We start from the raw sequence: 16,070 nt of genomic DNA, 5'->3' as shown, positions 1-16,070 counted from the left end.
TTTTTTTGGAGAGGGCAGTGGCAACCCACTCCAGTACTCTTGCCTGGAGAGTCCCATGGATGGAGGAGCCTGGTAGGCTGCAGTCCATGGGGTCGCTGGGAGTCGGAAGCGACTGAGCGACTTCACTTTCACTTTTTACTTTCCTGTTTTGGAGAGGGAAATGGCAACCCACTCCAGTGTTCTTGCCTGGAGAATCCCTGGGACAGGGAGCCTGGTGGGCTGCCATCTATGGGGTCGCACTGAGTCAGACACGACTGAAGCGACTTAGCAGCAGCAGCAACAGTTTTTTAATGTGGAGTCTCTAGGGTTTTCTGTGTGTAAGATCATGCCATCTGCAAATAATTTTACTTTTTTCTATCTGATTTAATTTTTTTTAATTTCTTTTTCTTACCTAATGGTCTTGGCTAGGACTCCCAGTACTATATTGAATAGAAGTGGTGAGAGTGGACATCTTTATCTTTGCCTTATTCTAGATCTTAGAAGACCTTTCAACTTTTCATCATTTTGTATGATGTTAGTTTTGGGCTTTATGATGTTAGTTACTATATGGCCTTCATTGTTCTGAGGATAGTTCCTTATATATACCTAATTTGTTGAGAGCTTTTATCCTGAAAGGGTGTTAAATTTTGTCAAATACTTTGTCTGCCTCTGTTAGGATGATCATGTGATTTCTTTTTTTTGAAGGATTATAATATATTCTCTGGAAAACATTCAGTAGTACAAAAGCCATCCCTGAGCCCTCCTTCAGGTCCACAGCTGGTGGAATGGTCCAGAAATCCTTGAGCTCTGAAATGGTCCCTGGTCAGTCCTTGGTCAACACGGGTTGACTATAATGGAAGAAGCTGCTCAAGAGTGGTTCTTGACATCTGGGGAATCCTTTCCAGAAAGATCACTTCAAACTCAACAACAGGGTCCCCGTGTTTCTTGGGCATCTTGGGGAGAGGGTGGGCTTCTCTGGGAACTTTTCGCTGCATGCCAAGCCTGATGACATCTTTGAACACAATGGGTATGGTCCTAATGTCCATAGTGAGGACACTGACTGTACAGCCACACAAAGCCTCCCAAAGGCTGATCCTGATGACATCAGAGCCATCTCTCTCAAAGATATTGTGTGGTTTGTCCTTTAAGACAAAGACAATACCGGCTGAAATGTTGTTGGAAGTCTGGTCTCCTTCCTTGGGGAAGGTGATTTTGGTCCCTTCTTTCCACCCTTGCTTCACTTCCATGGTCAAGATTTTATCTTCATTGTGGATGCTCTTTCTGTCGGGGTTCAGCCACGTATGAGAGATTTTCATCTTCTCGTTACAGCTGCTATAGACCTCTTCAAGTGAGACCCTAAGGTCATGGGTGACAGAGGGATCTTGTTTCTTTTGGGTGGGCTCATGGGCAGGACAGGAGCGGCTAAAGTTCATGTTGATGAAGCCACCCATGCCCATAAGGAAGCCGGAGAACAGGTCATTGATGTCCATGCCTTCCTCCCCATTGTGCTGCCCAAAAAAGGTATCAAAGGGATTTTGGCCACCGAAGAACTCAGCAAACATGGCATGAGGGTCTCTGTGGAATGTGTAGCTGAAGGAGGTACCGTTAGTACTGCTTCTGCTCCTGCCGCTGGGGCCACCGCCCTACAAGCCTTCCACCCCTCAGCAGTTGAAGATTTTGTGCTTTCATGGGTCACTGAGCACATTGTAGGCCTCTGCGATCTTATCAGGATGATCTTGTGATTTTGTTCTTCTTTCTGTTTAGGTACTATATCACATTCATTTGCATATGTTGAAGCATCTTTGCAACCCAGCGATAAATTCCATTTGGTCATGTTGTATATTTTAATATGCTATTAAATTTGGTCTGCTAGTATTTCATTGAGGATATTTGTATCTATATTCATCCAGGGATACTGACTTGAGGTTTTCTTGTGTCTTTGTCTGGCTTTGGTATCAGGGTGATGTTGGCCTCATAAAGTAAATTTGGAAATGTTCTCTGTTTTTTGAAAGAGTTTAAGAAGGATTAATAATTATTCTTGAAATGTTTGGAATTCATCCATTAAACCAGTTGGTCTTGGGATTTCTTTGTTGAGAGGGTGGTGATGTTTTGACCTGCAATCTTGAAATAGGATTTCTGCAGCTCATGCTAATTTGCCATCTTGGCAAGAACCAGAGTCAATACTATCTTTTCTCTTTCTTTCCCTCCATTTTCTTCTTTTGTATCATCAACTGAGCCCATACTAGGGTTTTTTTCAATCTATGTTCTGTGTATTCTGTGGCTGGTTTAAAACTTGGGCCCAAGATTTTTTGACGCTTACATATTCAAGAGGTAGGCCTATATCCCTCCCTCCATTAAGTTTTGGGTGGTTTGTTACTTTTTGTTCTGTTATTGATGAATCCCTTAGTTATATACAAATTTACTAATTTGTTCTTCAGTAACTCCCATACTAAATTTTATACCATCTACTGAGGTTTTATTGCATGACTTAATGTTTTATTTCTAAAATTTCTAATCATTTATATATATGTGTGTGTATATATATATATAATCTAGTTTTATTTCAGCCTCATGGTTTGTTTCTCCCATAACTAATTATCTATTTTGTGGGTGTAGTCCTGAAATCATCTTTATAAGTATCCTTTTTAAAAACTGTATTATGAGTAGTACGTTTTAAAAAGTATATTCTCTATCCTTTCTCTCCCCACCAATATTTATCCCTAGACCACCCAGCCATGGTCTAGAATCAGGTCTTATAATAGTGACTTGGGCTTCTGATCCAACATAGTACAAAATAGTACTTATCCAAAATAGTACAATTGATTTCATTGAGCCTGTTAGCTATAAGGTTTAGCATGTAGTCTTTGTATTCCAGCTTCCATAGGTCTGAAACATAGTACAGTGAATAACTTCAGGAATCTTTCTGTAGTGGCTATGTTTGCTTCATTTCTAGTGTTTGCATTTAAAATTTTATCTATTATCTCTGTTTAGAGAAAAGCGTGGTACATAAAAAACATTTGCTTCACCAGTTGAAACAAAACACTTGTTACTTTTACTTTTTAATATTATGTTTCAATGTTCTATAAACACAACAGATATTTCAATAATATTATAAAAAGTTATATAGATTTGGAAATGAGGTCAAATTTTAGGCTGAAGAGGATGTGTGATTAATCATGTACTTTGATATTCAACTCTGTAGAAAATAAACCTTTATATATGAGAATTATACGGATAAATTTTGCTTTTGAGAATGAGACAGATTTATCTTTAAATATTAAAACAACAAAAAGCACTGACACAGAGAAAGCAATATATGTATTTATCTTTGGTAGAATTAAATAAAGCCAAAGAGATCAATTCCATTTTAATTTCAGCATGTAAATCTATATTTAAATGACATCTTTATTATACTTAGCTTATAAATATATAAACATGTCTAATTTTAAATTTGCATAGCCAATACCTATTTAATAATTTTATAACGAATGGAAATTTAAGATCAAGTTAATGTAATTTTCATTTAGAGTTAAAACATAAACAAACAAACAAGTTAAAAGATTTTTATGCTTGCTTTAAGATAATGTAACATAGTATTACAAAGAAATACTCATTTTGAATAAATTGTGCTCTATATGGATAATTCCAGGCTTAAAAATCTGCTCTTCATCCCAGATAAGAGTTTGCTCATAAAATGGTAACATTGGGTTATAGTCCAAATAATATAGTAAATGTCCATGAATCCATATATAAAGAAATGAGTAAAATATAAATGTAGGAGAAGTGACAAGCATTCTTTAAAGAATTTCAGTTAATTAGTGTAAAAGGAATCAGAAATTCACCATTCACTGCCACAGTTATTAATTGCCACAGGAAACAGCCAGTAATGGATACTAAAATTAGTGGGCAAAAGTTAAAGCAGAAACATTATATTTGCATTGTAGTTTCAAAGTATCTCTCCCCATATTAATTACAAGAGGAAAAATAGTAACATTATAGTAAATAAACTTGACAGATATTATCTTAACCAAGTGCTCAAGATTGATATCACTTTAACATTACTGAACTATATACTTAAAAATGGTTAATATTCTACCACAGTAACAAAAATATTAACATTACCAGATAAGACATTTTGACATCATGTACCCCCTGATATGATGGATTGAGAAGGTCACAGTATCATTTCTGTAATATTCTTCCCAGTAATGCAGAACAATCTAATTATGAGAAAACAAAGACAATGTCGAGTTAAGGGACATACTTGTTAACAATAAGCTTGTGGTAATCATATGCTGTATACCTTAAACAGTGCTATGTCAATTATACCTCAATGTAACTGGAAGAAATTGAGAGACATTTTACAATAACTAACCATTACTCTTCAAAAGTCTCAAGGTCATGAAAGACAAAAGATTAAGGGACGATGGTGAATGGCAGAAACTAAATTCATTGTGAGATCCTAGATTGGATCCTTTAAAAGAAAAAGGACAGTAGGGTAAAATCTGAATAACATTTGTAGTTTAGTTTATACAATTGTACCAATGTTAATTTCTTAATTTTGTTGACTGTGCTATGGTTATATGGGAAGCCAGGTGAAGAGTATATGATAACTCTATACTATTCTTGCAGTTTTATGAGTCTAAAATTATCTCATAAGGAATTTAAATCCTTTTAAAAAACTTTTGCTGTAACTCGAAATTTCCAGTAGAAATGTAGATTTATATGCATTTCAAAGTTAAATAGGTAATTGAAGCTATTTGCCCAAACTAGAGGTATTGCTCTATCTACCCTTGGAATACCAGGTACAAATATTGTGCTTATGTGTGCGTAACATACCCTTTGTGGGTCTGCGTTTACAGATTATGTAAAATAAGGTACATAACTAAAGACTCATTAAAGCAAACTCTTAAACAGTTAAGGCACAATTGGTAATTGTATCCTTGAAATGTTAATATTTTAATTTCAGTTTTTTAAGTTTAGAATGAGAGAACTTAAAATAGCTTATAGATTGGATTTGATTCCCTACTCCATTTTATGAATGATATTCTAGGAACTACCTTTTTCTTGGTCTCCATGTATGTCATCACATCAGCATGCTCAGAGGGAAAAATGGCTTAAGATCAACTCTGAAAATAGGTGAAAATCTTTCTTTTTTTAAGGCCACTTAATTGGTATTAATGAATTCTTTTTCCTTTAATATCTTCTGTAGATCTACTTGTAGTCTGTTTTTTTCCTCATCCACTTTTCATTCTCGACATTCATAAAGAGACATAAGACTTGCCTAAGGCTCCCCAACAACCATTAAGAAATCTAACTTAATTTTAGCAAACATTCCTGAACTGAATCTCTTTAGCCTTATATCTGTCTTTATATTTGCAAATAAGGCAAATCCTTTTTCTTCTTCTTTATCCTTCCTCCCATCTAGTTATCTATTGAGGACCACCATTCACCAGACATTTGCATGATTGCGAATGGTGGTACAAGACATTGATTCAGAAATGATCTCTACTCAAGGGACAAAAATCTAGAAATTTCTGAATAATGATAAACTATATTTCTACTTCTCAACCTGACTGCTTTCTGATACATCAAAACTAGAAGCTAGTTCTCTTCCCCTAAGCATGTGTAACTTTCTAATAGAAAATAACATAAAGGCAAAATAACACAGTATCTCTATGGAACCAAGTGTTTTCAGAGCCAGAACTAGTGAACTTCCACAGGAGATATGGGTAATGGTTACATATAGTCATCAGATACTTGGGCATGGCCCTCTGACCCCCGAGACCTGTTCCTATCAGAATCTGGTGGTAATCTGGAACCAGCCTCTGTTTTTGCCTCTCCATTTCCGTGGGGGAAAGGGAAGTTGGGCATAAAGCGCTTAAGAAACCGGAACTCACTATTGCTAGTGCCAGTGGCTGAGCACATCTCATAGGGACAAGGCTGCGATATTGGTCCACTGGCTCCTCCTTGTACCAGGTTGTTAGAGAAATTGCAGTCATCATAGAAATGCTCTTGAATTGTAAACTTTTCTCTGTGTTTAATCTTCTGGCAGATATGTATAATGAAGATCACTGTGACAGAGAGAAGAAAGAGAAAGGAAAGCACAGCCAGAGAAATGACTAAATATTTAGTGGATGGATTTACCCTTGTAGGATGCTTAAATGTATCCCGAAACTGCAGATAGGGCTCAGAAAAGCCATCTACCAGGAGAATGTTAAGTGAGGCAGTAGTAGAAAGAGCTGGTTGGCCATGATCCTGAACAAGGATGACCAGTTTCTGCATCATGGGGTCTCTCTCAGATACCTGCCGCAATGTACGGATTTCCCCATTTTGTTGCTGAACAGAGAATAACCCAAGGTCAGTGGCTTTAAATAGATGATATGAAAGCCAAGAATTCTGACCCGAGTCACCATCCACTGCCACCACCTTGGTCACCAGGTAGCCTGCCTCTGCAGACCTGGGCACCAGGTCATTGCAGGGTAAAGTGCCATTTTGCAATGGGTACAGGATCATTGGACGGTTATCATTGTCATCCAGGACAACCACTCTGACAGTAACCTGGCTACTCAGTGACAGGAAGCCCCCATCAGTTGCCTTTACCACAAACTGGAAATGTTGAATGGCCTCATAATCCATCGTTCTCAGTGCATAGAGTTTCCCATTGTCTGAATTTATGGAGATGTAAGCAAAGACTGATAGATCTCCACTTTTTGGAGGCAACAGGGAATACGTTACTTTGGCATTCTCACCCAAATCTAGATCCTCAGCAAGGACTTTGCCAATAAAAACTGCAGGGCTGTTGTTTTCTCTAACAGTCAAGATGTAGGAATCTTCCTGAAATACTGGGGGGTTGTCATTAATGTCTGATATTAGCACCTCTATCACAGTCTCCGAGGACAGAGTGGGTGGTCCAGTATCCATGGCAACAAGGGTGATATTATAGCCAGAGACCGCCTCCCGATCCAAGCCTCTGTCAGTGACCAGTGAGTAGGAGTTCCGGAATGTAGGTTTGACTGCAAAGGGAAGGTCTTCTTTGAGGAAGCAGGTGATTTTTCCTCCCACTCGAATGTCCCGGTCTCGGATAGAGAAAAGGGCCACGACAGTCTGTAGTGGAGAGTCCTCAGGGAGAGGGCTGGATACAGAGGAGACTGTAACTTCAGGAGGATTGTCATTAACATCCACCACTTCCACCAGGACTTTGCTGTGGGCAGAGAGGCCTCCTCCATCAGTAGCTTGAATGTCAATGTCGTATGTTTCAATCGCTTCAAAATCTAGGGGCCCTCTTAGTCGAACCTCTCCAGTTTCAGAGTGAATCTGAAATGTCTGGAGAATTACTTCTGGGTTTTGAGCTAAAGAGTAAGTTATCTCCTTGTTGGAGCCCTCGTCCAGGTCTGTGGCAGTCACCGTAGCCACCAGGGAACCGTTGGCGCTATTTTCCGGTACCTGAGCGCGGTACACCAGTCGAGAGAATTGGGGCACGTGATCATTGACGTCCAGAACCTCCACCCGGATGTGGGCGGTGCCAGACTTGGGCGGAGACCCTCCGTCCACAGCTGTGATTGTCATGTTGACTTCCGGCTGCTCCTCTCTATCCAGGGGTTTATCCAGCACTAGTTCGGCATATTTGGGCCCGTTGCTGCGGAAGCGGGTGTGCAGGTGGAAATACTCATTGGCGCTTAGGGTGTAGTTTTGGAGACCGTTGAGGCCGACGTCCAGATCCTGGGCGCTCTGCAGAGGAAACCGTGAACCCAGGGGGGTGCTCTCCGGAATCCTTAAAAGAGGCTCCTTGTTTAGGAAAACCGGGGCATTGTCATTGATATCAAATACCCTGACCTCCACGCGAAAGGACTGCAGTGGCTCCACCAGGACTACTTCAAAGTGCAGAACGCATGGGTCGGCTTTGCCACAGAGTGACTCCCGATCCAATTTCTCCTTCACGAACAGATCCCCTGTTTTGCGGTGGAGCCGGAAATGCAGTTTATTGCCCTCGGAAACAAGCCGCGCCCCGCGCGCAGCCAGCTTCCCTACCTCCAGCCCCAGGTCCTTAGCCACATTAGCTACAAATGAACCACTCTCCATCTCCTCTGCCACCGAATAGCGAATGGTTGCTGCACCCCCCACAGATAAGCACAGGAAAAGGAGAAGAGTTTCCACTTGCCTGCTTTGCAGGAGTTTTCTGCATGCAGTCGCCATTCTTTTCTCAGAAGCGCACTCAGCAGCAGCTGCCACCTGTTGCGGGTACACTTCAAACTTCTCTGCCAACAGGTTTCGGTAACAGCTGCCCTCGGCTTTGCTAGCCTCTAACCGCAGCACCTCCAAAGGCTAACCGAGCTGGGTGAGCTGTTTTGAACTTGGAAGAAAAATTACGTTGAGAAACTCAACTCCCCAGTCCCCAGTCTATCGAATGTATTAATAGATATGTTCTCATTCTGGAAAATTAGGTAGAGGTTGAAATTTGTTGCCAAAGCAACAGCAAACTCACCTTTCATTTCCCTTTCAGAAAAAAAAAAAAAAAAAGCCCTTGGGGATGGAAGCCAATGAGGATACTCGTTAAGCGAGCTTAAGGCTGAAGTCATCGTATCTGTCAGCCGGCTGGGGATGCTGCAGCGAACAGCGAGGTGTTAAGGTACTGGGCACACCCCACACACTGCGCCTGGAGACCAAGGGAAAGGCAGAAAGATCCCGAAGAGTCTTCTGAAGCCTGAACCAGCTGGGTGGGGGTGGGGGCTTGGAGAAAATGATTAGTAGGAAAAGAAAAGAGGACAGATAGATATCATCCTTCAGGAAACTGGGGTCCAGTAGGTACATTGGATAGGGCAGCTGTTCACCTTGCCTCATGATATGCATAAATCCATTCTTTTCCCTGGAATCCTCAAATGCTCAAATCCTCAAAAACCAGCAACTGGTTTGTTACTCATGATTATGATGGAATTAGTACTTATTGGGTATATTTCTATATACTGTTATGTGTTAAGTAATTCACATGCATTATCTGATTTAACCCTTGCATCAACAACTCTATAGCGTACACATTTCCTTTTTACAGATGAAATTGAGAGGTTATGTTATTCCCCTAGGGCCCTCTACCTAGTAAATATGAGATAATAAAGTTTTATTAATTTATTAAGATAATTTAGTTTTGTCTGACACAATTCATGCTTATAATTAGTATGTAAATCTGCTTCCCAAATAATATAGTAGATAAACGAAATGAAGACAAATGTTTGGCTTTAGATTTTAGAGGAAATTAAATAACAGACTACTTATATATATTGAAAATGGCCCAATAGAAATTGTGCAAGGTATTTGTTCAGAGTTTCTTTAATAGTCATCATAGAATGTTTAAGAATGCACCTCAGAAAAATTAGGTCCATCTCCCCACCCCCTTTTAAAAAATATTTACATGATTGCATTGGGTCTTAGTTACAGGATTCGAACTCTTAGTTGCAGCATGTGGAATCTAGTTCCCTGACCAGGGATCTAACCTCGGCCCCCCTGCGTTTGGAGCACTGAGTCTGAGGCACTGGACCACCGTGTAAGTCCCTCCCCTTTTTTTAAATAGATGAAAAACTAAGTCCCAAATGATTAAATCACTTGCCCAGTCCATACAGCTACTCCTAGCAATATAAGAACTAGAACCTGTCTTCTGACACTGTCTGATGCTCGTTATTCCCTTTGTGAAAAACAAAAACAACTATATATAGTGTATAGAATGTTAAAAAAAAAAGTGCAGTAGGTAATCTTCAGAATCTGGTCCCTTTTCATTGATACTTAATTCAGGACTTGTGGTATTTAACTGTGTGAAAGGTGATTTGGGGGTGGTTTGAAGTAGGACTATGTCAAATATAGACTTAGGTAAGGAGAAGCTGCTTTAAAAGACCATTGCAATAACAGAACTCACTCTTCACAAAATCTGCAAATGTCTCAAGCAGAAGAAAACCAAAGTTTTTTAAAATTAGGAGTAACTCAGAAAGAATTTTATTGTTGGATATATTAATAATTCTCATGCAGAAAGTGAAAAAAATGGGAGGAGGCTAAAACTTTAGTTGGTAATTCATATTAGCCAGGATAGAGAAATACTTGGTCAGGTTTGTGGATTGGAAAATGTACCTTTATGCCTATTTGTGGCATCTTCTTGTTTTTCTCTTAATCCATCACCATCACAGAGTAGCCATGTCTGATATTGTTGTTCTGTGAACCTGTTTTTGTTCAACATGAGAACAACAGCCTGGCTCTGAGTATCAGGCTAGCTCCTAACTGTCACAGACTGCTTTTTGTCTTTTTCAGCATGAATACAGCAAAAACTCATTTACTCATTCTATTGTTCCATTGTTCATAGAAGTTTGTCATTATACATGTCACTTTGTACACAAGTGTATACATTTGAAGGAGGGGGCAGATACCTAGAAGTGGCATTGGTGTCACAGGGTTTGCTCTCTTCAGCTTTATCTGATACTGCCAAGCTGCTTTCTAAGAACTTGTACCAATTACACTCTCATCAGCAGGATAACTTCCAGTTATTCTACTTACTACCAATACTTGTCATTACTAATCTTCTTAAATTTTAACCATTTTTGCTATCTCATTGTAGACTTAATTTGCATTTCTGATTATTAGTGATGTAGTAGGGCACTATTTAAGAATATTTTTGGTTATCTGGATAACCTTTGGTTGGGGCAGGGTTGTTCAGTTCTCTTGCCCATTTTTTTTTTACATGGATTGTCTTTTTCCTATTGATTTGTTGTAGTTCTTCCTATTTCTAACTATGAGTCCTGCTGCTGCTGCTAAGTCGCTTGTCATGTCTGACTCTGTGCGACGCCATAGATGGCAGCCCACCAGGCTCCCCCGTCCCTGGGATTCTCCAGGCAAGAACACTGGAGTGGGTTGCCATTTCCTTCTCCAATGCATGAAAGTGAAAAGTGAAAGTGAAGTCGCTCAGTCATGCCTGACTCTTAGCAACCTCATGGACTGCAGCCTACCAGGCTCCTCCATCCATGGGATTTTCCAGGCAATAGTACTGGAGTGGGTTGCCATTGCCTTCTCTGATGAGTCCTGAGTATCTCTTTATAATTAAGAAAAAGAGACATGCTTATCTTTAGTTGATATAGTTTATTTTTATATTTAATATATAGCTATAGAGTTTTTATTGAAAAGGGAGGTATTTCTCCCAGTGATTAACTCATTAACCAGAAGCTTATTGCATCCTAAGAAGTCTTTTTTTAAAAATTAAGATATAATTGATACAACATTATGAGTTTAAGGTATACAACTTGATTCATATATATTGCTAAATGCTCAGCACAGTACGTCTAGTTAACATTCATCACCACACATAGTTAAAAGTTCTCATCACAATAAAGAACAAACTTACAAGACCTTTTCTCTTAGCAGTTTTCAAATATACAATTCAGTGTTATTAACTATAGTCACCACCTAGGAATCTTAATACAGTCAATTTCTAAGTAACTCATTCAAGACTCATAAATTTTAAAAATACATTCTTACAACTTGAAATACAGGAATATGCTGCTCTTTAATTGGATTTCTCTGAATCTTAATTTGTTTAGTTAGTTCCCAGGATATGTATTAATATCTGCTTGATGGGATTAAATTACAAACTACTTACTTTCTCCTCTGAAAAACTATGGACCCTTTAAACATTGTGGTATTTTTTTTAAGGAAGTTTTTATTCTTTCCGGTGAAGGTAAAATTAGGACCAGATAAATCTACAGCCTACTAGGCTGTAATATAGGGTCTTTACTCAAAGTCTAGTTACTGGAAAGAGGGGCAAAGTACAGCTAGTAAAATATCATGATGTTTTGGGAGAATAAAAAATGCATTCCAAAACTGTAGCTAAGTACTAAGTCTTAAACTTTTAAAAAATCTTATTTTGAAATAATTTAAACCTACAGAAGAGTTGTCTATAATTTGGTTTGACCAAATTTTAGTTAGACTTCTCTTCTCCTGCTAGGCCCCTGAACTTTAACTCATCTCCAAACTCAAGTCCTGAAATACAGACATCCCCTCCTTAATGGTTCATTCAGAGAATTGATCAACCATAGAGGGAAAAATACTCCTGTTCCAACACCATGATTATACCGTCTGCTTGCTGCCCCTTGCCATACTCCCACACAAAGTTACTGTTAGCTCTGCCTACCTCTCCCTTCCCAGGTGGCTTAGACAGTAAAGAATCTGCCTGCAATGCAGGAGACCTGAGTTTGATCCCTGGGTCAGGAAGATCCCCTGGAGAAGGAAATGGCTACCCACTCCAGTGTTCTTGCCTGGAGCATTCTATGGATAGAGGAGCCTGGCGGGCTATATAGTACATGGGGTCAAAAAGAGTTGGACATGACTGAGTGACTAACATATACAGACACCTCTTCCTAATTTTATTTTTTAAAAACTTTTTTTTTTTCTGTGTGAGACATTTGCAGATTTTGTGATCAGTGAGTTCTGGTATTACAATAGTTTTTTAAAACAACTTCTCCTTACCTAAGTCCGGACTTGTTGATATTTGACATAATAAGCAATAATAAGTAACCATCTAGATTCACCAATTAGCTCCATTTGTTCACTTTCTCTCATATATATATATACACCTATGTCTATATATTTACATATATCATACATTATATGTATATATACACATTTATTATTCAAAAAGTCACTCTCCCTGTTAAATTCTATGGGAAGCGTATACCTCTCTGCCCCATTGATGTTGAATTTGGCCATGTGAATTATACCAAACCCTCACAATGGATTTAGTTTAATTTTCCACTTTTGGGCTTGACCCTATGAGTTCCTTTGGCCAATGGGATATTAGCAAGCAGCATTGAATTGTATCCTTCAGAAAGCTGTGTTTAAATCCTAACCTCTAGTATCTGTGAATGTGACCTTTTCAGATATCATCAAGTTAAGATAAACTTATATGGAATTAGGGTAAACTCGAAGTCTGATGACTGATATCCTTATAGAGATTTAGAGGCATGCAGACACACACAGGGAAGAAGGCCATGTAATGATGAAGCTGAGAGACTGGGCTGATGCTGCTATGAGCCAAAGCATGCCAAGGATCACTGGCAACAACCAGAAACTAGAAAATGGTAAGTAAGGATCCTTCCCTAGTCTTCGGAGGGAGCAGGGCCCTGCTGACAGCTCAGTTTCAGACTTTCAGCCTCCAAACTATGAGAGAATTTATGTTTGCTTTTTTAAGCCACCCGGTTTGTGGTAATTTGTTGTAGCAATCCTAGGAAACTAATACACAGAGTAACCTGTGGCTTGAAATATGCTGCTGCAGTAAGTGCCCTCTTGTTCTTCTTCCATGTCTGTAAGAACATTTTCTGGATAGCCCACTGATTCAAGGATGAGGATGGAATAGCACCAGACACAACCTGTATACTAAAGCCAAGCACAGCTCATCTCAGCCTATCTTACCTCCAGAGGTATGAGTGAGAAGTCATGTTGTTTTAAACTATTGAGTTTTGTGCTGCATTATGAGAAGGAAAGGGGGGGAAGGAGGAGAAAGCAAAAAGAAAGAAAGCTGACAGAATGGCAACCCATTCTAGTATTCTTGCCTGGAAAATTCCATGGACTGAAAAGTCAGAGACAACTGACCACAGACACACACACAAACACAGTATGTAAACACTGAATTTTGTAGTGAGCTGTTGCACACATTTTAACATATCATCCCTAAATCTCTCAACATGTCTTACAAACAAGGGCATTCTGCCACGTGACTTCAAATACAGTTATCACACTCAGCAAATTCAACATGAACACTATTACCCAGTATTGTATTCAATATTCTGATTTCTTCCATTGTTTCAATAAAGCCCTTTGGGGCTGTTTTTTTAATCTAGGATATAATCAAGCTTTGCATATTGTATTCAAATGTCATGTGTTTCTAGTTTCCTTTAAACTAGAACGGTTTAAAGAAAATAGTTGACGGTTTTTCATGACATTGTCTTAAAAAGTCATTTTACCGCATATCCCTCAATTTGGGCGTTGTGTCTTCGTTAAATTCAGATGAAATATTTTGAAATCAGTACTGCCTTGGAGATGTTGTATTTTCTATGCTTTACATCAGAGGGCATATACTGTCATTTCATCCCATTGCTGATGATACTAAGTTTGACATAAGTTTGTTACAAAACAGTGTTCAGAAACCTTTCAGTTTGAAAGGTACCACCTTTTAACTTTTCATGATTGTTTATCTTTGGAGGGATGCTTCAAAACTATGTGAATATCATGTGAAGAAAAGGGAACCTTTGTGCACTGTTGGTGGGAATGAAAATTGGTACAGCCACAATGAAAACAGTATGGAGATTCTTCAAAAAATTAAAAGTAGAGCTTCCATATGACCAGAGAAATTCCACTCCTAGGTATTTATCTAAACAGAAACACTAATTAGAAAAGATATATGCACTCCTATGTTCACTGCAGCTTATTTACAGTAGTCAAGATACGGAAGCAGTCTGGATAAAGAAGATGTGGTGGGTGGGTGGCTGTAGGGGTGTGACTTAGAATACTGGGGCTTCCCTGGTGGCTCAGATGGTAAGGAATCCGCCTGCAATGCAGGAGACCCAGGTTCAGTCCCTGAGTCAGGACAATCCCCTGGAGAAGGGAATGGCTACCCACTCCAGTATTCTTGCCTTAGCCATAAAAAAAGAATGGAATCGTGGCATTTGTGGCAACATGGATGGTCCTAGAAGGTATTATGCTAAGTGAAAAAAGTCAGATAGAGAAAGACAAAAACTATATGATTTCACTTACATGTGGAATCTTAAAAGTTAACAAATATAACAAAGCAGGAACAGTTATAGCTAGAACAAATAGGTGATTTCCAGGGGGAGAGGTGGGGGATGAAAGAAATAGGTGAGGAAGATTAAGGAGTACAGGGAGATTAAGAAGTATAAATTCCAGTTACTAAGTAAATGAGTCAAGAGGATGAAATGCGCTGTGTGGGGAATACAGTCAATGTTGTTCAGTTGCTAAGTCGTGTCCGACTCTGACCCCATGGACTACAGCATGCCAGGCTTCCCTTTCCTTCACCATCTCCACTATGTAATATTAAATCACTATGTTGTTTACCAGGAACTAACAGTGTTGTAGGTCAACTATACTTCAAAAAAAAAACAAAGTCACAGAAAGAGAGATCAGATTTGTGGTTACCAGAGGGCTGGGGTGGGAGGGGGAATTGTATGAAGGTAATCAGAGGTTCAAAGTTAGAAGCTTCCAGTTATAAGTACTAGGGATGTAATATACAACATGATAAATATAATTTAGCACTGCCTTATATATGAAAGTTGAGAGTTCTTATCATACAGAATTTTTTTTCCTATTTCATTTTATACCTATATGAGATGAATGTTCACTAAACTTTTTGTGATAATCATTTCATGATGTAAGTCAAGTCATTATGCTGTATGCCTTGAACTTATATAGTACTATATGTCATAAGACTGGAAGGGAAAAACTAGGAATATCCTGTTTCTAAACAATTTTAGTACTCAGTGCTTTCCAACATCCATGGGTCATACTTGCCTATATTAATATATACTTGTACTTATACAAGTATCTGTGGTGTGCATTTGTGTATAATCATGGTATTTATATTTTCAATCCATTAAAACAGGTTTTTTTCCTTTCCATCCCCCAGTTCATATTTATATTAGCCTTGTACCAAAGTGAGAATCTTTGGTTCCTAACACTATCAATATATTTACTCATTATGTTACTCATAACTGAAACATGTTATTTTTACAGGAAGATTTGGCAGTCATGATCCTTGGTATTTGCCCTAAGTAGCTGAACTTATGTCCACACAAATGTTTATAGCAGCTTTATTCATAATTGCCAAAACTTGAAGCAACTAAGATGTCCTTCATAGCTGAATTAATAAACTGTGATATATCCAGATAGTGAATTAGTCTTTATTATTCAGCACTAAAAAGAAATCAGTTATCAAGCCATGAAAAGATATGGAGGAAAATTAAGTGCACCCTATTTAAATGCATCCTAACAAAGGGAAAGAAGCCAGTCTGAAAAGGGCTGTATACTATATGATTCCAGCTGTAATTCTAAAA

At 38.7% G+C, this 16,070-nt stretch overlaps 1 protein-coding gene and 1 pseudogene across 1 annotated transcript; both read right to left on the bottom strand.

Moving 5' to 3' along the window:
* Positions 1-827: 827 nt before the first annotated feature.
* On the bottom strand, positions 828-1,694 carry LOC104996224 (annotated as a pseudogene).
* Positions 1,695-5,718: 4,024 nt separating this feature from the next.
* PCDHB1 (protocadherin beta 1) lies at positions 5,719-8,175 on the bottom strand. Its single transcript, XM_010850381.1, has one exon. It carries the CDS (start codon positions 8,173-8,175, stop codon positions 5,719-5,721), a length of 2,457 nt encoding a protein of 818 aa, XP_010848683.1.
* Positions 8,176-16,070: the final 7,895 nt, after the last annotated feature.

This window comes from Bison bison, unplaced genomic scaffold, assembly GCF_000754665.1.
Source record: "Bison bison bison isolate TAMUID 2011002044 unplaced genomic scaffold, Bison_UMD1.0 scf7180017864291, whole genome shotgun sequence".
Lineage (NCBI taxonomy): Eukaryota > Metazoa > Chordata > Mammalia > Artiodactyla > Bovidae > Bison > Bison bison.
Note: the sequence above shows the minus strand (reverse complement) of the source record. Positions and strands in the feature narration are given on the sequence as shown.